This window comes from Drosophila arizonae, chromosome 4 (genome assembly GCF_054131065.1).
Source record: "Drosophila arizonae isolate 15081-1271.41 chromosome 4, UAZ_ARI_1.0, whole genome shotgun sequence".
Taxonomy (NCBI): domain Eukaryota; kingdom Metazoa; phylum Arthropoda; class Insecta; order Diptera; family Drosophilidae; genus Drosophila; species Drosophila arizonae.
Window position 1 is genome coordinate 11,907,083 of NC_142924.1, and position 23,421 is coordinate 11,930,503.

Genomic DNA, 23,421 nt, shown 5'->3' on the forward strand with positions numbered 1-23,421 from the left:
TGGGTAAATCCTTTAACAGCGCATTTCCTGCACAACATATGTGCAGCTCCGTTCCACTTGCTTTGCTTGTGTAAACATTACGAGTTTCTTTACTTTTCTTCCTCTTCTTTTTTTTTTTGGTATAAAATATCAATTTTCTTTTCCATTTCACGCAATCAAATGGCAGCGCCTCCACATGCTATCAAAATCTCACGTTGCCCCTCAATCAAATCGATGAAATTCTTACCCTTACCTTGGCTAGGCAAGCAACAGCACCTGACGCCGTGTTTGAAATTGCGGTACCTGTGAGCTGCTGCCGCTGCTGCTGCTGCCAGTCGTATTCAAATAAAGCAACTCATGGTCCTGGGCAGGTAGACAGACAGCCTGCCTGCCTGTGAGCCTTAATCCTTGCTCAATCAGTCAGCTTCTGGCAGCCGAAATCTCATTTTCGTCAGAATGAAAATATACTTCTCAAGCGGATCAAAACGAAAGGATTACGGTAAAAATCCTGTTGCTGTTGCCCTTCTGTTCTATTGTTTGCGTGTTTATTGTTGGCTGCATTGTTCAAATGTCTGCTAGTTGTTGTTGTTGTTGTTGTCGTTGCTGTTGAGCATTTTGTAGGCGTTGGCGGCGACGCGGGCGGAACTGCACGTCGTCTGTGGCGATTGCTTCATTTGAGAATTACGAGAAATTGAAAGGAGCAGCAGCAACAGCAGCAGCAGCAACTGCCACAGCCTCCGCCTCACTCACAGCAACATAGCGGTTTTTCTTACTTTTTTTCATTATTTTCTTATTTAAATTTTATTGCTTGACTGGCGACAGGAAACTCGTTTTTAAACCGCGTCGCGAACTCGTGTTTCTTGGTGTGATCGGCGCTTGCCTTGGCCAAGCCGTGGCTATTATGTCAAAGGATGTGAATGCATTGTGTTCGGTTGCATAACTGTAAATGCAAAACAGAGCGCTCTCACCCTCTCTCTCTCACAGTAGTGTGTGTGTGTGTGTGTGTGATAACAGTTGGCTCTAATGTGGAAGTAGTTTACTTGCGGCGCTCACATATGAGGATTGTGCTGAGCGGAAATCAATTATGAATGGGGCATGTTCTGAAAGCTGACAGGCAGCTGACGCATAATATGGCGTTAAAGGATTGCAGTACCGTTAGGCACTGAACATCTGAGCTGATGGAGAAGCTGCTTGATAAGCCGAATTTACATAAGTTTAATGTATTAGTACAAAAGGTACTTTTCTTAATATATATACTATCTATATATTTATATATAAATACCTCATTAAAATTATATAATATTCCAAGCATAAACAAAAGTCTTTTTATTTTGTGCGTGTCTCTGAAATCGTGACCAGCTACAAAAATTCTGATTCTAGACAAACAAAATTAATGAATACACGAAAAGTCCATAAATTCATCAAAACTGTGAAAATGAAAACATGAAAATAAAACTACAAAATTCACGGCTTTATTCAATTGCCGCACGACACGTGCCAGGTGAATATAAATAATCTAACCAACATCGATCGCATCCCATCGTAAACCAATTCGTAACCCACATCTGCAAGTATTTCGAATTTCGAACTAATTTAATGGACAAACTACAAACGAAATTCGATGCTGAATATCTTATTTACAAAAGTAGCACCATAAATCAACTTTATATATTGGTTTTTCTGGTTTGAGTACGAGTTCCTGTCCATTTACAAGAACTCGAGAATTTAAAAAAAAATACAATATATATAAAAACTTAAAATGCTAATCGAATTCAGTGCTAACTCGAAACGCATTTCAAATCTAGCCAGAAAACTTTGATTAATGACATTGCCAATTTAAGACTATGCGATAGTCAGATGTGTATTTGAGTATCGCATTTCCATAAATCTAGACACTAGCGCAAGCCATTCAAATACATACATATCTATGCATGAATTCTCACAATAGCGCCGAATGAGTTCTTTGAACTCTAGACCGAGCTCGAGCTGCGACTACATCTATTATGTCTTCATAGCTGCCCACCAAAAAAATAAATGAGAATAAAAGCTGTGCTGCCAAAGAAAACGAAATAACGACATGACATAAAGGCAAACTAAATGAAAAAAAAAAAAAGTATATTTAAAAAAGCTAGAAAAGTTCATTCGCCCCATGGCGGACAAATTAGAAAAATTAATACGCCGCTGACTTTTCAAAAGCCCCCACGTAGAACCCAACGACCCCCCTCCCAAATGAAGCCACGCAGCGATGTGCGTCAAGTTTTTTTTTTAGTTTTCTTTAGTTTTTTTTTTTATTTATTTTTTATGTAAGACGCGGGCCGAGAATGTAACAAGCGTAGTCTGAACTTTTGGGTTTCTTTTCGGGCAGTTCATTGACCACAAACAACAACTAAACGAACCAAAAACAACAGCAACAACAACAACATCAACAAATCCGCTGCCGTCTTCTATGTGAACTTTAACACGACGATTTTTGGTTAGAATTGGAAAGAACCAAGAATTGAGAGACAGCGCCACGATTGCCATGGCTGCCGACTCAGTGCCAAAGAAAATTACTCAATTGCCATTTGCAGCGGGTCTGTAGCGCTTGGGGTCTCGAGCCTGTTCACTCGGTCATACTTTCAAATTGCAGTTGCAAAAACTGCAAGCAAGCTGGCCAGAAAGAAAGCCTTTCTTTTTAGCCTGGCCAGCAAACTGGTTGGCCGCCAAGCTGCATTGCCAAAGAGAAAGATTCGCATGAGCCAATGAAAGTATCTCGCGTTGGTTACACTCTCTTGGCTTAGCTGTGTTGGTCTAGCTGTTGTTGTTGTTGTTGCTGTCGTTCGGTTGTTTGGCCGTAGAATGTTTCTACATAGATTTTTCACTAGCGTCTCTCGACGGCGCCGTTGCGGAAATGTTTATCTACATCTCTGCCACAGTCTTTTCTGCAGTTCAAGCGAGTGCGTTGAACTTGGCGCTGGAGCCAGCCAGCACATACACACACACACATTTACAAAGTGGAGTAGCAATACGCGAACACCAAACCCAAAGCCGAAGAAGAACTCGAAGACGAAGCCGTAGCCGTAGCCGAAGCCGACGACGAAGTTGCAAGAAATGAAAATAATTACGAAGCTCAGTATACCCGAAGTAAGTACCCAGCCCCAAAAACAATATATGTATTATGTGTGTGTATATAAAACAAAAATGAAACAATTCCCGTACTCCCCGCATTTGAATGCGGCACACGCATGTGTGGAGCAGCTGGAGCCGTGCAGCAGGTTTGAGCACACTCGGGGCCATTACATTTGCTACAGATTTCGGCTGAGCGATAAAGCAGATCATCAAAATGCTATTACGATTGCATCTCTGGCTGCGAGGAGGGGAGGACGACAATATCGGGCATCAGCTGCATCAGCTGCGTAGGAGCCAATTTCAATTGTTTCACTTGCCATGCTGAGAATTCTAATGGAATCTCGTTCATATGTAGGTCTTGGCATGCCAAAGAATTTCTTGCGGCTCTGCAGATCTGACGATAAATCCAACTACGTGCGCTGGGAAGCAAATGGCAAATTATTATTACACGGTCCCAAACTATGATTACTATTATGGAATTACAGACATTAATTGTTAATCGCTTTTTTAGATCTGTTAATAAAATTGCTTTTAGGGTGAGCATGTCTAGGGAGCGTTAGCAAATTTTTTATGAAAAGAAAATGTATTATTATTTATTTAAGCAATTGGAAAGGCCAAAATTAAATATTCTTGATTCAAAACTAGGAACTTGGGGGATATATTAATTAAATATTCAAGAAGCCCCCGGCAACTATAACATTTAAAATCCTATGGAATAAAACATACACTTAAGAGACTCATACGATACTAGAGAACCATTTACTTAGAATACCACATTTATTGGATAAATAAAAAAATAAAAAAAAAATATCGTATGCAGCTCAGACTTATATACATAAATGTTCATGCACTTGAATTAAATTAAGAAGAATTAAAACATTGACATTTAAGGATATATTGATGTGAATAAAAAACCAGAGATTGGACATACAATATAAAATCATGGAGACTTTAACCATCAAAAATTTAGTTGTAGACTAGATCCGATCAATTGAGAATAAAATCAAAGAAGGCGATAGGCCATGGAGCCTGAAGGCAGTGACAGATTTGATATATAAACAGGATAGACCAGGCATAAAGAAGAGTTGCTCTTAAGGTCTGAGACGGGCTAACACATCAAACTTTAAAATAAAAGGATGCCAAAACTGCAACATCGAATCAGCTAACAAATCGAATGTTAATGTATGTGAGCTCAACTTATAGAGCGTGAAATCAGAAGAAGCCTTGAACTATCATAAATCTAGCTTTCAAGCAGATGATGGCAAGAAAAATTATAATATTAATTCTAATTTTAAAATTCGATGTATATTTGTAAACTATGAACTATGAGCTCACAAATTGAGGGCAAAGCAAAGGCTCAAACAAAGAAAGCTGGGAGCACTAATAACTAATCCTTCAACAGATGAGGAGCTTAGCCATAAATGAGCTTCTGAAGCGGACCTTGTAAGCCATGAGCCTGGCTCACATGAGGTTAGTTTCAAATGCTTTTTAGACTTTGTGGACAAAACCATCCCAGCAGAAATCCCCCTCAATCCAAATTTGTTTACAATTGTGCGCTGTGCCGAGGTTCAGTCACATTTGGCCCTAATCAAAGCAGAACAGATTACAGGTCGCTGACTCACAGACAAAGACGACAACAATGAGAAGAAGCGCGGCTTTATGCGCTGTCGTGTCATGGTCAAAATTTCCATAACTCTGAGACAAGTTGTTTGTGTGCTGTCTGTGCGTATTTGCGATTACACTTTCGTCACTGCAGCCGCAGTCGCAGTCGCAGCTGGAGTTGTGGCTGTTGAGCTGTTAGCCTAATTATACAATTCTCCGATACCGATTCCAATGAAAAGAAACTCTGTCAAAAAAAATAAAAACAGAATACAGCAATTTTTTGCCGTTTCGCGTTTGCGTAAACAACATGACTCAGCCGTGGCCAGAAAAGTGCTGCCAGTTGGCCATCGAGCGAGCGAGTTGAGTGTTGAAATCTGGGCAGGAGGCGGGAGCTGAACGCAGGCCTTTTCTTGCGGCGGCACAGAAGTCGTTGACTCCGTGGCGTCGCTGTTTACACGCCAAATTATTACAGATGAAAAACGAAATGCTGGGAGCTTCAACAGCAACAGCAACTCCGCTGCACAGGTTCAACGACCGTTTTTGTAATATGTGCAGAGCGCAGAGCTGAAGCTGAAGCTAAAGAGAACTTTTTTGGCGAATAAGAACGCGAATTGAACGCAAAACAAAGCGGGCGACGAATGGCCAAGAAGTCTTTCTCGAGCCGCGCAACAACTTTCACCAATTTGTTTTGCTTTCGCAGTTCTTTCGCTGGCAGGCGACGAGACGACAACAATTGACTCGCTGTCAATGCGCCAAAAGCGTCAATTCGATCAGCCATCAATATCACATGTGCGTGTGTGTGTGTGTGTGTTTGTGTGTGTGTGGGTAGCTGCGCTGTCTTAGAACTCATTTGCTTTTTGATCGCCCAAATTTGTCCCATTCATAACTTTCCCATTAAAAGCTAATAAAGCCGCGCGCAACTTCCGCTTAGACGAAATGCCGGAAAAGTCGCGCATTTGATTAGCAGCCACACGCACACACACAGACGCACTCTTCATTTCATATGTGTATGTGTGCGTGTGCTATGTGGCACAACAGAACGTCACGTTCGGGCCCTGCCACACAGGCATGCCGCATGCCCGCCTGGCTACACACACCCGCCCTCTTTTTGAGCGAAGCGCTTGCTAATCAAATGTCTTCCTAACCGCTCATTCGCTGCCCCTCTCTCTCTCTCTCTTTCTCCCTCTCCCACTCTCTTGATCGTTCTATCTGCACGTTCAACGTTCTGGCCGCGTCTTCCAGAAGCCTCCGCTTCGTAGCGGTTAGCTTACGGTACTTTTCGTTTTCATTGCACGTCAGCGCGAGAATGTTTAGCCTAGATTCGAGCGCAGGTTCGTTGAACTGGCTGATAGCGACAGCGAACTGAACCGAGCCGAGCCGACAGCCAACAGCCGAGTCGAGACGAGACGAGACGAGCCGAGCCGAAACGAATCGAGTCGAGCTTTACTTAGGCTTCGGCTTTGCACGCCGACGCTCTCGTTTATGGCTCTGCTGCTTCTTCTGTTTGCATGCGCCAACTCAGAGTCTAAGACCACGTTCAAGTCGAAGTTCTGGCAAGTTCGTTGCCTAAGTCTTTTGTTTGGGCGTTGCCATCGTGCACGGTTGAAATAACTCCAATCAGATCCGCAAGATTGGGCAGCTTATGGTTAAGCAATGCCCAAATCCAAATCCAGAACCAGCCGCAACCAATTTCGCATAGAATCTAATGGCAAACAAAATCGGTACAATGGCCGCGAGTCACCTCCAAGCGTGCAGTGCAGCCGAAGCGGACAGTTGCCAATGCAGCTGAAGAGGCAGCAGCGGCAGCAGCAACAGTCGCAGCAGCAGCAACAGCATAAGAAGCTGCTCAAGCCAATGACCGCAAGTAACTTACATTTGAAAAATGTGTGCAAAAGCACAGCGAAAGGAGCCACACACACACACAGAAAGAGTGCAAGAGAGAGAGGGAGAGAGGGCAGCTGCCTCTCGCAGCTTGCGATGCATTTTGCAGAACATAACAGTATCTGAACGGTAGCTGCGCCGCCTCGACGTCGCGGTTCTTTAGCCAATAGCAACAGCAACTGCAACTGCAACTGCCACAACAATTCTGCAATGTTTGCCATTTGGCAAAGATGAAACCGGTCTAAGAAATATTTCCAAGAAAATTATTGAGGGAAAGGCGCAATGCGCTGTGCTGGCGAAAAATCTGTTTTCTTACTGCTTGTTGTTGGTGTTGTAGTTGAGGCTAAAGTTCTCATCAACATTCTCCCATTTTCCTCTTAATCATTGCAAAAGGCATTTCAATTCAACAGTCAATTAACGGCATTTAGTTAGGGCTCAGGGTCAAAGGAATTGCCATGAAATCAATTAAAGATTTAATTAAGTTTAAATAGCTATTAAACAGCCAAACAAATGCGTTTAGCTGTTATTTTGATCAGCTAATTCTATGTGGCAAAAGGCCAGATCTAATTGTGAATTTAGATTGATATTGCTTGGGATTTACTTTATGTCTTGAAATATCTTTTATTTTAGATTTGCCTTTCTTTATTGCATAGTAAAGCCAGATAAAATTGAGAATTTATAATTAATTGGCTATTTTATATATATTGACTTTTATTACTCCTCTTAGAGTTTGATTTTCTACAGCAATTGCAATCCCTATAATTTTATTTATCTATTATCTATTTTCAAGTTATCTATTGTTTGATAAATCTTTATTCTACTATTCTTAAATCTCTGCATAGGAATCATCTTGGACTCGATTAATGCCACACACATTCCATGCCACATAATTGACCACAAAATTGTTTGCGCCATGTTATTTAATGCAATGTGAACTTGCCACTTCTTCTTCTTCTTCTTCTTTGGTTTGCCTTCTTTTTTGGGGTTGCCTTGTGGCAGGCACAAATTGTGAGCTGTGCAACAAATTGAAAATTACCGTCAAATATTTCTCAAAGCAACTCAATAAGCCCGCGTTGCACGTTGCCAAACACAGCGCCATTATAAACCAAAACAGTAAAAGAATAAATTCTAGCCACAAACTACAGTCAAGAGGCAGCAAAAAAAGTAGACAAAAAAAAAACAACAACGTTGCACAAAATAGGCAAAAGAACAAAAAAAGAATATATATAAAAAAAATATTCCCAGTGACCTAATTCTGCGCTCAGTTGCAGCAATCGCAGTTATTGTTGTTGCTGTTGTTGTTTTTGTTGCTGTTGTTGCTGTCATCGCCATCGTAGCTGTTGTTAGAGTTAGTTGGCCTTTTTATACACTAACAGAGTTGGAGCCACAGCAACTAGACGACAACTCTGTGAAGCATGAGGAGCTATGAGAGAGAGAGAGAGAGAGAGAGAGAGAGAGAGAGAGAGAGAGCTATGTGTGTGAAAGAGGAATAGACAGACTATTAGAGAGAACGAGAGAGAGGTATTTTTGATATATAAGAATATTTCGAGAATAAAATATATTAATATGAGCTTTAAATAATGAATATATAATATTTTAGTTCCTAAGCTTGAGATAAAAACTAAGAATTTTATAATATCAACTTATATACAAAAAGTTCAGCTTCTTATATATTTCTAGAGTAAGATTATCTCTGCTATTAATACGCATATATAAAATCAATTTTAAATTTAAATTCCAAGCGCTTGATTCTTCCATATAATTACAGATACATATATACCAAAATATTTCGTTCTCTTTCTTTTCACAAACGATTTCTCATTCAGTTTTCATATAAGATATCCACAATTTACTCAAATTTTCATTGCTAAGCAGTTTCTTAGGGCATCCACTAGTTACTTTTGGCAGTTTGATTTTCTCATTCTTGTTTTTTTTTCAGCTTGCTGTCCCGGAAGTTCTATGCGCATGCGCATAGAGCGAGTCGCAGTTGCAGTCGAGGAACTGAGCTGGCAAATAACTGAAATTATATTTCTGCTGGCAGCATTAGAAAAGGCCATGGCTAAAAAGAAATTGCCGAGTACACAGTGATCGCTGGGTTCGATTGCATTGCACACAGCGACCACAGAGAGAAAGAGAGAGAGAGAGGTAGAGAGAGAGGGAGAGTTGAGTAGAACTTTTGCAATTGGAACGTTCGCCCAGCGGTCATTGGGCCGATTGGTCGACTCGCCACTTTTCTTTTGGCTAAAAAACCAATTTCCTTTCAGGCCAGATATGAAAATTACATATGAACTGCAACGTTGCAGCAAAAAAAAAAAAACAACAACAACTGAATCTACTGCAGTTGGCAACGCAGCTTAGCTAGTCAAAGTCGAAGCGCCCCCGCCTCGCGCTTGACTTGGCCGCTTTTGTATGCTGTAACAGGAGCGTAATAAACACTCGCCTAACGGTGCTTTTGCAGCAGGCCAGAGAGTGCACCGCTGTGTGTGTATGTGTGTGTGTGTGCGACAGCAATAACATGCAACAGCCCAGCCAGCCGAGCCAGAGAACTAACTTTTGCAGTAAGTGAAATGCTGAAGTGCATTATAACCGTACATTTTGCTCACACACACATACACACAAACGGGTAGAGATTTTCGCATTGCAATTTTCCACATTTCTTTTTTGCTTTTAACGTGGCTCAAATTCTATTGTATGGAGAGACAACAAAATTTAGTGCCTGCGCCAGGTGGCAAGCCATCGCAATGGCTATTGATTGAGCTGATTTACAATTTCATTGGTTTTCTGATTGATATGAATTATTTATGGGGAAGGTTGGTTAATGTTAAAAATAAAATATATGAATAAAAATATATATTTTCTTGTGGAAATAAAACCCAAAATTATAAGTCAAAGTCTCATTTTATTTCCTGTTTTTATACTCATTCACGAAAGTGAATCAGTATATTGGTTTTGTGCAATGTCCGTCTTGCTGTCCGTCCGTCTGTCCGTCTGTCCGTCTGTCCGTCCGTCCGTCTGTCCGTCTGTCCGTATGAACGCAATCTATTTCGGCGCTATTGAAGCTAGAGACTTGAAATTTGGAACACATACTCGTGTATATCTCCGATTTATAAAGTGTTAAAATTTTCCCGATCCGCCCACTAGGGGCGTGGCAAATCGGAAAATGCATTTTCCGATATACCAGAAATCATGTTTGTTGAAGAGCTAGAAAGCTGAAACTTGGTATGTAGGTCCGCGTTGACCACCCAAGATCACGAGCTATGGCGGATATATCTACGCCCATTGGGGGCGTGGCAAATCGGATAAAACTGTATCTCCTAAAGTTGTAAACCTAGAATGCTGAAATTTTGCACGTCAGCTAATGGTATGATTCTATAAAGTCTGAAGATAAATTATAAGTCTACGCCCGTTGGGGGCGTGGCAAATCGGACCTGAAGATATAGTGATTTTTTAAATTCTCCTATATTTTGGACACTATTGATGGCAGAGACCTCAAATTTTGTATATATACTCGGACTGATCACCCAAGACCAAAAAGTTTTGTCGGATATATGTCCGCCCACAGGGGGCGTGGCAAACCGCAAAAGTTTATATCTCCTAAAGTATAATAGCTAGAAGCTTCAAATTTGGATAGTTGAGTAACTGGTAGCCTCCTCTATCGATTCCCCAAAAATAATTTTTACGCCTCTTTAGGGGCGTGGCATATCGAAAAATACCCTGTAATTTTCACATTTTTTTAGGGTAAGCATTCAAACTTTGCAGTTAGGGTAACGTTATCTCTTTCTAAAAACTGACCAAAAATGAGGTGTCTACGCCCAGTTGGGGCGTGGCAAATCGGAAAAACCTGTATATTCTACAGTATTAGAACGAAACTTAACTACTAAATTGTTGATGGGATGTGAATGAGTATTCCGCAGTCGGTAACGCTCGACTGCAACGTTCTTACTTGTTTATTTTGAGGTATGTAAAAAAAAACATAAAATTATTTTATATATTTTTTGTATAATTCTGTTTCATTATAGAACTAATGAAAATGAAGGAGACTTGGAGGCATTTTTGAGATTTTTGTTGTTTGCATTGTTCAAATACATTCTTTATATTCTATTGTTTATAAAACAAGTATTAAGACAAAGTTCTTTCAAAAGAAACTAGAAAGTCATTAGCTTTTTAATACAAATTTATTCGAAAATAAGTTAAACAATTTCCCTAAGAATTTAAGAAAGAATATAAAAATATAAAACAAAGCTAAAAGGCACAAAACAAGTCAAGCAAAAATTATATATATGCATATGTATGATTCGCAGAATTCTTAAGTAGGCTTAAATATAGCAATCTTAAATTCAAATTTAAATCAGACATTTGTGTATCAAAGGAAACTTAAAATAGAGTTCTAGCAGCAGCTCGAAATACAGCTCCAACTAGGGTCCAATCACCTGGCACTCTTACTAAAACCAACATTTGTTTTAATACATACTCAAAACTACTTTATCTTCATCTTCTTTCATAAGTAGGTAAATTTATGAATTGCGTATTCCTCTAATCCCCCCAAAACACTTTACATAGAATTCATTTAGACAAGTTCTTGCTGGTTCTAGACAACTTTTGAAATGGTCTATTCATTAGATGCTGCCACAATATTGCGAATAGACTCGTTGAATTTATTTTGGCCTCAAGAGAAAGCAGTTTTTTTTTCTATTGCAGCAACAACTGTAACTGCAACACACACAGACGCACACTCATACACACACTAACACACGCTCGATCGCTGCGCATGCGCAACTCGGGTTTTTTTGCAGCGCGTCTAGAATGCAATTTCTGTTTCTCTAGCGAAACGTTTGCCTGTCTATGTGTCTGTCTGTGTATGTGTGTGTGTTTGAACTTTGAAAAGTGGGTGAATGTACAGTAATGTTTGCTGCATGCTGAATGCAGCGCTAACGTTGAGGCTTCTTGTTGCTTCGGCTGCTGCTGCTGCAGTTGCAGTTGCAAAAAAAAAAAAAAAAAAAAAAAAAAAAAAAAAACGTGGCAAATTCGTGATGCACAAAGCGCTGGCGGCTCATAGAATTGGGCAGCATCGAGCCTTTCAGACTTTAGAATGCATTCGTTAAGGTCCCACAATGGAGCTGTAATCAAAAGTAACAGTAAATGTTTTAGAGTACTTGAAACAGCAAATGAAACATCAAAGCTCACGCGAAAGCTCGCATGTTTTCAAGCTCGCTTATCTGTGTTTTAGCTTGTTGCATTGAAGGCCACGCCGTTTCATAAATTGGCACACTTATGCAAAGTCAACGACTCACGCACACACACGCACACACACACACATGAAAATAGTGGCTAGTCAAAGTCAACGTCGACGTCGAAGTCAGCGTCGTCGTTGTCGTTGCGTTGTCTGGCAGGCAGGCAAGCGCTTAACGCGAGGCCGAAGAAAAACAGTTAGCTTGTTTCGCGCGCTGAGCCGAAAGCAAAGCTGCGCTCACCATGGCGCTCAGCTCTATGCTGGTGTTAGTCTATGTGTGTGAGTGTGTGTGTTGCGTTGCATAACTTTCATGCCAACGCAGCCAGCGACGACTTGCCGCAAAGTTCATTCGCCTCGTGCACTCCATTCGCCAGCCTTAGCCTCTCTCTGTCTCCGTCTCTCTTTCTCTTTCACTCTATGCTCTTCACTATTCTGCCTGCTGGCTCTCTGCAGCTAACCGCTTCTTAGGCTTTTTCTTTTTGGCTCCATTTCTGCTGCGCTTTGATTGCTTTTCTCTTTTCAGAGCTCGGCTTTCGTTTGGTTTTCTTTGCCAGAAAATCTTCGTTTTGGGTCTCTTGAAAAGGAATGTTTGCTGTTGTTGGCGACGTTTTTTTGGGTAAATGTGTTTTGTATTTGATCTGTGGCATATGTGTGCGGCAGACAGACATATGCGATATCTGATGTCCGATCTGTGCAGCATTGTTTAAGGTCAGTTCTCTTACCTAACTTTGATTGCATTTCATTTTTTCTGTGTTGGCCGACAAACAGTTTTTTCGGCTACAAGAAAAAGAGTTGCCTCTTTTTTTTTTAATTACTTACTCAGAGTTCGGTGACCGAACAGTTAAGTACCTATGATGCTGCTTGCGTAAAATGTCTTGGAGTATGACTACACTTAGAGGTGAGAAGATCAAACAGTCGTTAAGCGTCAAGTGTTAAGTCTCAAGTGTCAAGACTATAGCGGAAGAGTCCAGGAATTCTGCTCAAATGTTTATTTAGAAGAATTATATATGTATATTATGACTATACTTTAAAGAATGAATCATATCCAAACTATTGCTATATTGCTTATATAAGATTATTATTTAATTATATACTAATAGATATGATTATCTACAGTTAGTATTCGTGATAGCGAAAAGCTGTAAATCTTTTATTTATTTGACTGCATGCAACATTATATTCGATTCCCAAATGAATATTAATATTATTAATACATATTTATTTTTACAGTTCACATTGCACAATTGCAAAATTCTATATTTTTTCAATAGGTTTTCAAAGCGAATGCACGCAAAGTTGCACGAGAAAAACAATTACGAAAGCTCTAAAGGCTTAGAACAAAAATGCATGCAAGTTACACACACAGTCAAGCAAATAAAAGCAAATGCCAACAAAAACAGTGCAAATTGTGACGCCCCAACAATTGAATGCAAGCACACACACATAAGCACTGGCGAATGGGAGAGGGAGAGCAAGAGCGTTAGCGTGAGCGTGAGCGTAAGCACGAGCGAGCGAGCAGCAATGGCCGCGGCAGCGACATTCAACTTGAACTTTTTGCGCACTCGCGCGCTCGCTCACTCGCTCACGTGTGCTCATTGGCTTGCATATAAAATAATCAAGATCAAGTTTCTTCCGGCATTTGTGCACACAAACAAAAACTAGAGCTTTGCGCTGTGAGCTGATGCGGCGCAGCTGTAAAGAGAGCGAGCGCAAGAGAGCGCAGATAAGAGAGCGGCAATGCAGTAGCTTTTGCATAAGTTGAGTATGTCCGAGAGAATGGAAGTGTGCCTGTGTGTGTGTGTGTGTTTGTGAGTGTGCTTTATGGCAAGTGCATTTGTGTGTTTGTCAGTCAATCTGTTATGATGTCACTGCCAGCGTCGCCTGACACTCGGCCCCTTGCACCTACCCCTTCCATCCAACACCGCAACCCTCTTTTGCATGTTTCAATTTTATGCATTTTGGTTGCCGTTGTATTTTTATGGCGATTTTAAAAAACGTTTTCCATTTGCTGCCCAAAACGCAGCTAATTTTCACTCGCGGTGGAAAGCGCGCGTCTTCCTCAACGATGGCAACAAACTATGTGTGCTATATGCAACCGCATAAAAGTGTGCGTGCGTGTGTGTGTGTGCGCGCGATTCTTGGAACCGACGAAAACGTAGCAAAGCCAACAAGTTGCCACAGCAGCAGCAACAACAACAACAAGTGCAACACGGTAGCAACAGCAACAGCAGCAGCGTCATCGTTGCAAGCATTGAACTCGATTTTGTTTTCATTGCCGCTGAATTTCTAAAACGCAGCTAATTAGTCGAGAGTGTTTGAGTTGCTGTGGTTGTTGTTGTTGCTGCTGGTGTTGCCGATGTTGTTGGTGTTGTTGGCTACGCAGTCGTCGCTTCTTTAGCTGTGTTCCACTTTTCTGGCAGTTTTCCACTTTTCCTCAGTGGCCGCAGCAGATTTCACACGCGGCCATGCAATTCATCATAAAAATTATTGTAAACTGCAGTCAATTGGCCTGGCGAACAACAAGAAGATGCAGAGGGCGTGGCAGAGGGGGCTCTTTACTTACTTACTACAGAAAAAAAAAAACTAAAACAAAAACAAAACGAAATGAAAATAAGTTTTTCCAAGTCGCCCAAGCCGCGCCTTGTGTGTGTTTGTTTAAATAAAATGAAAGTTTTAGCGCGCCAATCTTTGACACACATAGAAGGCACTTTGCCAGTCAGTCAGTCAGTCAGTCAATCAGTCAGTTAGTCAGTCAGCCAGTCAGACGTGGAAGCAGACTTTGCTTACCGGCTGGCTGCAACACTTTGCAACGGTCGTTGCCATTTTGATTTTCGTTGTGATTTCATTTTCTAATGCTGTCGCGATATTGTTTTCTACCTGCGCTGGATTTGCTTTTCGTCTGCGCCGTAGATGGCCATATGAAAAGTAAGAAAAGCGCAATAAAATAAAATCACGCATACGCCGCTTATGACGAGGCTCTTAAAAAGTGAAATAGTCAAAGGTGCCCATACTAAATATATGTACGTGAGAGCGAAATGGTAAAAAGTAAAAGAGAGGCAAGCGCCTAGCAGCGAAAGGGAGCGCAAGCTTACGCAGCGCCGGTAGCGGCAGATGATGATGGAAGCAGCGCTTCACTTTTTTCGGGAGTTCAACAAACTTTTCGGGCAACAGCTTAGAAAGAACTTGGGTCAATAAACTGTGGAAGCCACAGTGATCATCTGTTGTTGCTGCTACGGATGATGATGTTGGTAATGGCGCTAGCTGCCGTGGCTATTGTTTGATATGCACGCATATTAAACAACCGACGCAAGAGGTCAATGGCAGAGCCACTCGAAACACCTATGAATGTTAAAAGGGGCATTGTAATGGAAGCTTGAGGAAGAATGCCCCCATAGCGACTTCCACTCAACAATACAATCTATTTACACATGTATATTTATTGAAGCTTCAAAGAATCTATCTTGCAAAGGTTTTAAGCTTGAATTTGTTTACTTTGGCATTTGTATTCAGCAATTATTGATTTTTTTGTATAAATCACTGTTCGCATGCATTCAAAATGAACGGTCTGCTAGAAATAGCAGCGCCATCTAGGTTATATATGTGCAAACAACTGCTTCAACAACATCGATAAATTGAGTAAAGTACATGCTCGTTATCGACAAGCCGCCACAGTTCTGAGTAACTCTTCGTAGAATCGATATACACAGCTAGCTGAAAACACATATCGCGTAGAAAAAATATAAACAAAACGCTTCTAAACAAACAAAAAAATGAGTTCTCCGACGAGTAAACATATTAGCGAAACAAACAACAATGGCAACAAAGCAAAAAAGTCAGCTAAAACTAATTCCAATGCCAAGGGCGGCACCATGGATACGCGTGGGGAGTTGGCAGACCTCATCAAGAAGAAAGCTGAGACTTCGGTAGCTAACATATAAACAAACAAACATTCTAAGAAATACAACTACAGACTGTACGTCTACTAATCCACAGGAACAATTGGCCAATCTAGAGCGTCAGATTTATGCGTTCGAGGGCTCTTACCTAGAGGACACACAATTGTGCGGCAACATTATACGCGGCTGGGAGCGCTACCTCACCTCTAACAAGGCCACAAACTCGAAGGCCGACAAACGCAATCGTAAATTCAAAGACGCTGAGCGATTGTTCTCGAAATCTAGCATTACCTCAATGGCGATATGCAATCGTACGTAAAATGGAATACATTAATGTAAATTGTAATCATAATTTTTTGTAGCCGAGCGTGCAAGCGAATCGGATTCCATAACGAACGAAGACTCCAGCGATAATCAGATCTCAATCAACCAAAATACAACGACCGCACACGATGGAGCTACATCAATTAAATCGCAGGATGAAAAGGGTAAGGCCTGGGAAGAAGACGTATGCGATATCAATGTGATCGATTAATCCAAGTTAAAATAGATGAAGATCGTTGGCGTGCTGTGATATATCTAAATATCAAATATCAAGAAACCTATAGAACTATAAGTTAACTTAAGAAGTAAAACAAAAGGTTTTGCATGAAATTCAATATTCCAATTATATTTAAGTAATTTAATTCACATTTTGCACATTTGCAGACTCACCACATCGAAACGATTCGGTTAGCGTTGCAGGCGCTGCTAGCAACAAAGACCCCGGCACACCCACCTCCAACACAAAAAGTAAATTAAGCTCCAGCTCGAGTGCGACGGCCAAGAAGAGTGGACACATCAACAAGAAAATACGGCATCGATAATAGGATTCGTCCCTAATCTCTAGGAATGTTAATCGTTTATGGAGTTAATCGTGTTTTTAACGTTGCACTTGTTAAAGAATTAATGTAATGATTTAACAATTGCTCTTTTTATTACAAAAATATTAATATGCATTAAATTTAGGCTACATATAAGCACATGTTTATGCAATTCGAAGTAAAATTAACTTTATATAATACAGGCAACAAAAATTAACGTCTTATTATTTCTTCACTTTGGCCATTCGATCAAAGATTCCCAACAGTTTGCCTCGTGTCATTTCCTTGGATTCGCGCAGGCCCAGTTGATAGATCTCATCATGCATTGACTTAATCTTCTCTATCAACTGATCGGGTGTTAGACTAGCCAGCTCTGTAAGGTATAAAGAGATAAAATAGGTGATCGAGCGATAAGAGTCTCCAGCTCAACTTACGAGTGATCCTCGCCCTGTCTGCACTGGTCAAGTTTTGTGTGTATTCAGAGCTCGGAGTGTGTATTGGTGTTTGGCTCATGGTCATAAATTCATCCATGCCCGGAAAACGCGCAGGCCACTGCACTGGTGATTCTCTGAGCGTTTCCATGGATATGAGCTCATCCTCTTTGGCGGTCAGCCCTTTGTTGCTGGAACTGGCCATCGTGTCATCTACGTTGTCTGTATCTGTGTCCGTCTTTAGGAGAGTCTCTGGGGAAAACAATTCAATACCCAGCTCAATATTACTCATTATTGAACTGATTTAATGTAATAATATTAAATTCAGTTAAACAAGTTGAATAAATTAATTAAAAAGGCGTTTGTATTTATTAACCCGAGCAATGTGACCGCATATCACTAAGTCGTGGAGTTTTCTGTTAAATTCTGGTTCACAATTTAGTTCAATAAGACCAGTTCAGCATCAAAATAAATCGATATTTTCAAATATGTTTATCTGAATTGTTATTTATTTCAATATTTAAAAGACAATGTAATTTATAATAGTTTTATAAATTATTCATTTCATCAATGATGTAAAATTTCATATGTATTAATACATGTCCAAATCCGGTCAAACAATTTGAATAATTCCAATAACTTCACGATTATCGTCCTATCGATTCACATTCAGAATCCGAAAGATTTACCAACACTACTGAATCGAAGCTATCACAAATATTTCATTTTAATTCTTCCGTTTTTGTTTAACAAAATATACCCTGGAAAGGAACGTCGACTGGCCAGCAGCAGACCCAGCATTAGAACGACCACAAAATTAAGTTCAGTCATGGGCACGTCACCGGTCTTTCTAATTTGTTTATGTCTGCTCTCCAGTATCTGCTACGTGTCGGTGTCGGCCGACGAGCACAATCATAAGGTATGCTTGTATTTGTATTTGTGTCTGTGACTGCATGCATCTGTAGTATATGTACTTATACTTATGTATATATATAATGCAACGTACCTTTGCAGTATAATGACAGAGAAGAAGTTGTACTATGGATGAACACGGTCGGCCCCTATCACAATCGCCAGGAGACGTATGCGTATTTCTCGCTGCCCTTCTGCAGTGGTGCCAAGTCGAGTATATCTCATTACCATGAAACTCTAAGCGAGGCTCTGCAGGGAGTTGAGCTGGAGTTTAGCGGCTACGAAATGGAGTTCAAAACAGATGTTCCACGTACGGTCATTTGCATGGTTAAGCTAACCGAAGAGAATGTCAAAGCATTTAAATATGCCGTAATGAATGAATACTGGTATCAGATGTATATCGATGGCTTGCCCATATGGGGAAAGGTGGGCGAACGTGATGAAAACGATGGCAAATATTATATACACACGCACAAGAAATTCGATATTGGCTACAATGGCCAGCAAATCGTGGACATCACGCTGACAACGGAAATGCGGGAAGAACTGAAGACAGATGCTAAAATCAAGTTCTCCTATGAGGTCAATTGGAAGCCCAGCAAAATTGAGTTCAAAAATCGCTTCGATAAGTATCTGGATCCAAACTTTTTCCAGCACAGGGTAATTAATATAGCTACGCCGCTTATTAAGTTATTAATTTTATATTTTATTTGTGCATAGATACATTGGTTTAGCATCTTCAATAGCTTCATGATGGTCATATTCTTGGTGGGCCTGGTTTCCATGATATTGATGCGCACACTGCGAAAGGATTATGCACGGTACAGCAAGGATGAGGAGGTAGATGATATGGAACGTGACTTGGGCGATGAGTATGGCTGGAAACAGGTGCATGGCGATGTCTTCCGGTCGCCACCTCATGCTCTGCTTTTCTCAGCCCTCGTTGGTGCCGGCTATCAGCTGATCTCGGTTGTATTTTGTGTGATAATGTTTGCCATTGTTGGTGAACTGTATACGGAGTAAGTGAACAGCCAAAACACATATTCACCGCAGTCTTTATAATATTTGTTTTGTAGACGTGGCTCGATGCTCTCAACTGCTATTTTTGTTTATGCGGCAACGTCACCTATTAATGGCTATTTTGGTGGCTCGCTTTACGCTCGGCTGGGCGGTCGTTTGTGGATACGTCAGATGCTCGCCTCGGCTTTCACGGTGCCCGTCGCTGTATGTGGCACTGCGTTCTTCATCAACTTTATTGCGATCGGCTATCATGCATCGCGAGCCATACCCTTTGGCACAATGGTGGCAGTCACCTGCATTTGCCTGTTCGTCATTTTGCCACTGACTCTCGTGGGCACAGTGGTGGGCCGCAATTTGGATGGCCAGCCAGATTTCCCCTGTCGCGTCAATGCTGTTCCCAGGCCCATACCAGAGAAGAAATGGTATATGGAACCATTTATTATTGTGCTGCTGGGCGGCGTGTTACCATTTGGTTCCATTTTCATTGAAATGTATGCTTTAACAAAGTCATTTATTGTTGGGAACTCTGATAGCTTAGTCTGTTCTCTTTTGAATCCTTAGGTACTTCATCTTCACCTCATTCTGGGCGTACAAAATCTATTATGTCTATGGCTTCATGTTGCTCGTGTTTACCATTTTGACCGTGGTCACCGTCTGTGTTACCATTGTGTGCACCTATTTTCTGCTGAATGCCGAGGATTATCGGTGGCAGTGGACGAGCTTTATGGCCGCTGGCTCCACGTCGATTTACGTTTACGCATATTCATTTTATTACTTCTTCTTTAAGACCAAGTGAGTATTATAGATTTAAACTGTTATTGTGAACATCTATTATAAATATTCATTTGTTCTCTCTTACAGAATGTTTGGATTGTTCCAGACGGCGTTCTACTTTGGCTACATGGCACTCTTCAGTGGCGCTTTGGGCATCATCTGTGGCACCGTCGGCTATGTCGGCACGAATTTCTTTGTGCGTAAAATCTATTCCAATGTGAAAATAGACTAAAATTGTGCGGCTGTAGATTTCAATCCAAACCATTTACAACTGTATTTATTGAGTAGTCTTTTAGTTGACCCCTGCCTTTTGTATTTATATGCATATATACATACATATATATTCATTTTGCTCTTTATTTTTGTCAATGTTCTTACGAGTTTCTCATATTGGTGTCGATTAAATATGAACGAAGTAACCAAAATCAAAGAAAGCAACGCCAACGATACCAAACCAAGCCGAATTGTCGCCCCTCAATTTATCTATGTACATGTAAATATGTGGCACATATACTATGCATATGTCTATGCAGGTGTATGTGTTGATGCGTGCGTGCGTGAGTGTGTGTGTGTGCAGCATATTGTATTGTAATATCATATATAGATATATGCATACATATGTATATGCCTAGAAACTTATCAAATCTATGCAATTGCAAATGTGACTTCAAATTATTTGCGCCAATTAAGTTTATATATACATTGCAGTAATGTGCTGATTAGCAATAGTCGATAATATTAAATTAATAAATCAACATATAAAACCAAACTATGAACTCAATGTAATTAAACACATATGGCTATCAATCGAGCCTACTTGAGATTTACAATCGAAGTCCCATTATCACAAGATTATCATTTTCTTTTCATTATTTAGAGGATGTCGAAGCTTTATCGGGCAATTAAAGCAATGTCTAAGTGAAGAGCTCGACGAACATGGAAAGTCTAATGGATTGATAAGAAGACTACGCTCTCGCAGCCAATTCAAGTCGACAGCTGCTTCCGCACTCTGCCCCTACCCCTTGCCCTTGGCTGACAATCTGTAAATTGCACTCGAGCACAGCGCCGTGCCTCCTCGTGCTGAATGGGGTCTATGTATACGAAAGTGCTTCCACGCTCGAGATAAACTATGTTCGCATACGCTCTACCTGTAATTGATAAGAAGACACCGATATGTATGTGCATACATATATGTATGTATATTTAGTAGAACATTTATATGCACGACGAAGCGATATGTGCCGTTCGCCTTAATTTATGCTAATGAAAAGTGCGTTTGGGTTTTTCATGTTCCATTTGCCATTAGAATATTCGACGTGTGTGTGTGTGTGTGTGAGTGCGTGTAAATAACGGCGCTCCAAAATTCCTCAGACTTTTGGTAGTAAAATCTTTTATTCCACTTGCTTTTCCTCTAGTGTGGAAAAGTATTCATTCCATATCAGGTTAATTCATAATCAATGGAATCGTTAAAAACCCACCTGGTTCTAAGGCCCATTTTCTTTACCTGTTTCAGCTGCAATAAACTTGGAGACGGCAACCAAACTTTATGTGCTGATTGACACGAAATGAGTGGCATGCCACATCTGCGTATAAAGTTGAAACAATTTGAGGCAGCCAGCATGTGGCACACTTATGTTTTCCAACATAAAAAACAATAAATGTCACTGGCTCGACCCTCAGCATATACATATTCATCTATCTCTACATATATGTCTATCTTTCTCTCTCTGTATGCCACACTGTCTCTTCCCAACTGCTCTCCATTTCTTTTAAGTAAGTTTAAGGTTTATCTGATGCGAGAACAGTTATGGCCAGCAGCCCACCTGGATAATATGCTCGACTCATTTATATATGTACATAAAAAAGAGAGTTAAAATTTCATCGAATATCATTAAAACTAGTTCTAAAATTTTCTTAGTCCTCCTCACCTCAGTTCTTGATATAAATACGTAGGTCTATTTCTTGTCGCAAGTCAGTCAGCGGATGCTGTTGCCATTGATCACATTGAGACAGCATGGAATCGCATAGCCTCATAAGCCTCTTGGTGTTGGGTAAGTTTCAAAGAATAGCTGGATGAGGTGGATTATCTGAATTAATATATTGAATCATCTATAAGGATTTTGCGCCACGATCGGCGCCTCGTTACTGAATTGCAGCTGTCCACCTGGCCCTCGGGGACCGCCTGGTCCGCCAGGACCTATGGGTCCTCCAGGTGTTAGTAGACCTTCCTCTGGCATATGGGGATATCCTCCTCCTGTGCCAGGGCCCTATGGTGGTCCTATGGTCGGTCCAGTTACACCCGTCATGGGTCCTAGGGGCCTCCCTGGACCACCAGGACCACCGGGCTACTGCTTCCCCTGTCCATATAGTCCGTATGGACCTCCATTAGGTCCTGGCGGTGGACCACCATTAGGTCCAGGGTTTGGAGCTGGTGGTGGACCACCATTGGGTCCTGGATTTGGAGCTGGCGGTGGACCACCATTAGGTCCTGGATTTGGATTTGGCGGTGGAACCGGATTCGGTCCCGGATTCGAAATGGGACCCAACGCATACGGGCAGGGCATCTCCACAGCCATCGGTAATCTCATTATCATACCATCTGTTCAGAATGGTAGTGCCCAGCTGTTCAGAATCACACCCGAGGGGCAATTGGTGCGGATAGAGAACTCCAGGAGCGAGCTGAGCGAGATTCTCCCTGCCGATTTCCAAGATCAACTGGCGCAACAAGGTGCAATAGCCACAGCCGACCCAATGTCAGTGATCACACCACCAACTCCCAATGAGCACCCCGAAACAGGAGGATTTGATGAGGCAATGTTTGCAGCTGCAGCTAGAAAGAATGATGAGCGCAAGGAAGCTGTACGAGCCAGCTCCGAAGCCGCCGACTGGCGTCGGGTCCTTCTGGGCGAGACACCCGTAGCTAGCGCAGCCAAAAGTGAGCCAAGCTCCACCAACCAGCTGGAGAGCAGCATGGATAGCTTTCAGCGTGCCTTGGTCGATCTGAGAGACAAGTACTCCTCCCTGATACAGCCGAAGTCGAGTGATCAGCGCTATGCCGCAATTGTCTAGACTATATGACTTATGCCTAAAGACCTCCATTATAATAAATAAGACAAGCACTGATAATTGTTGAGAAAAAACATTCGTTTTACAGTTATGGGAAGATAATTTTAATAGACTGATTTGAAAAACAAAAGAAAGCCAGTATATATTCCAAGACTTTAATTGATTTATTCAACTAATCCGTATAGTTTACTGCAGGTGATTAGATTTGGATTGGTAAAGTTGTTTGCTCAAAAATGCCGCCGTGGGAGACTTGGGAATATTATTTAGTGTCGTGTCACAGTTAATGGCACAACATGTAGACGTCAGAGATCTACACGTGAATATCATATAACTGTCGCTGGAATATATTTATAGGATCGAATATATTTATAACCAAAGCATGTTCAGCTCGAAGCATGCACATATTCACGTGATAGAATTTTTGAGTTATGGAAGGTAACGAAATAATTGTATTTCATATAGTGCTTTCAGATAACCTAATCATGCAATTCCTCATAGGCCACTTCTGACATATTGAATAAATTCAATATCTTGATCTTGACCTTACAGTGACCTCAAAAGAAGGTAGCAAAGTCTTCTAGCTCGATTAGGCTCGATTCACGTTCAAATCGATGAGGTCAGTCATCCTGAGAATCTATAATTACCTGCATTAAAATAGA

The 23,421-nt window shown here is 41.1% G+C and overlaps 4 protein-coding genes across 6 annotated transcripts; 3 read left to right on the forward strand and 1 right to left on the reverse strand.

The window, feature by feature from the left end:
• Positions 1–15,467: 15,467 nt before the first annotated feature.
• On the forward strand, positions 15,468–16,777 carry Eaf6 (chromatin modification-related protein EAF6/MEAF6). 2 transcript variants are annotated; one of them, XM_089466804.1, is made up of 5 exons: positions 15,468–15,723; positions 15,794–16,007; positions 16,059–16,184; positions 16,247–16,337; positions 16,405–16,542. In XM_089466804.1, the coding sequence occupies exons 1-4, from the start codon at positions 15,571–15,573 to the stop codon at positions 16,315–16,317; spliced, it is 564 nt and encodes a 187-aa protein (XP_089322930.1). In that variant the 5' UTR covers positions 15,468–15,570; the 3' UTR covers positions 16,318–16,337; positions 16,405–16,542. The 2 variants fall into 2 exon arrangements, with proteins under 2 accessions (XP_089322930.1, XP_017864125.1); XM_018008636.2 differs by lacking the exon at positions 16,247–16,337 and having other exon boundaries at positions 16,405–16,777.
• LOC108614487 (protein lin-52 homolog) lies at positions 16,654–17,506 on the reverse strand. Of its 2 annotated transcripts, XM_018008638.2 has the most exons (3): positions 17,367–17,506; positions 16,994–17,242; positions 16,654–16,932 (listed from the first exon to the last, which is right to left on the reverse strand). In XM_018008638.2, exons 1-3 carry the CDS (start codon positions 17,383–17,385, stop codon positions 16,784–16,786), a joined length of 417 nt encoding a protein of 138 aa, XP_017864127.1. In that variant the 5' UTR covers positions 17,386–17,506; the 3' UTR covers positions 16,654–16,783. The 2 variants fall into 2 exon arrangements, with proteins under 2 accessions (XP_017864127.1, XP_017864126.1); XM_018008637.2 differs by having other exon boundaries at positions 16,994–17,416.
• A 61-nt stretch (positions 17,507–17,567) lies between these two features.
• TM9SF3 (transmembrane 9 superfamily protein member 3) lies at positions 17,568–20,465 on the forward strand. Its single transcript, XM_018008635.2, has 6 exons — positions 17,568–17,909; positions 18,005–18,562; positions 18,623–18,921; positions 18,979–19,413; positions 19,484–19,714; positions 19,784–20,465. Exons 1-6 carry the CDS (start codon positions 17,820–17,822, stop codon positions 19,926–19,928), a joined length of 1,758 nt encoding a protein of 585 aa, XP_017864124.1. The 5' UTR covers positions 17,568–17,819; the 3' UTR covers positions 19,929–20,465.
• A 933-nt stretch (positions 20,466–21,398) lies between these two features.
• LOC108612300 (uncharacterized) lies at positions 21,399–22,884 on the forward strand. Its single transcript, XM_089466802.1, has 2 exons — positions 21,399–21,747; positions 21,813–22,884. The coding sequence occupies exons 1-2, from the start codon at positions 21,711–21,713 to the stop codon at positions 22,763–22,765; spliced, it is 990 nt and encodes a 329-aa protein (XP_089322928.1). The 5' UTR covers positions 21,399–21,710; the 3' UTR covers positions 22,766–22,884.
• Positions 22,885–23,421: the final 537 nt, after the last annotated feature.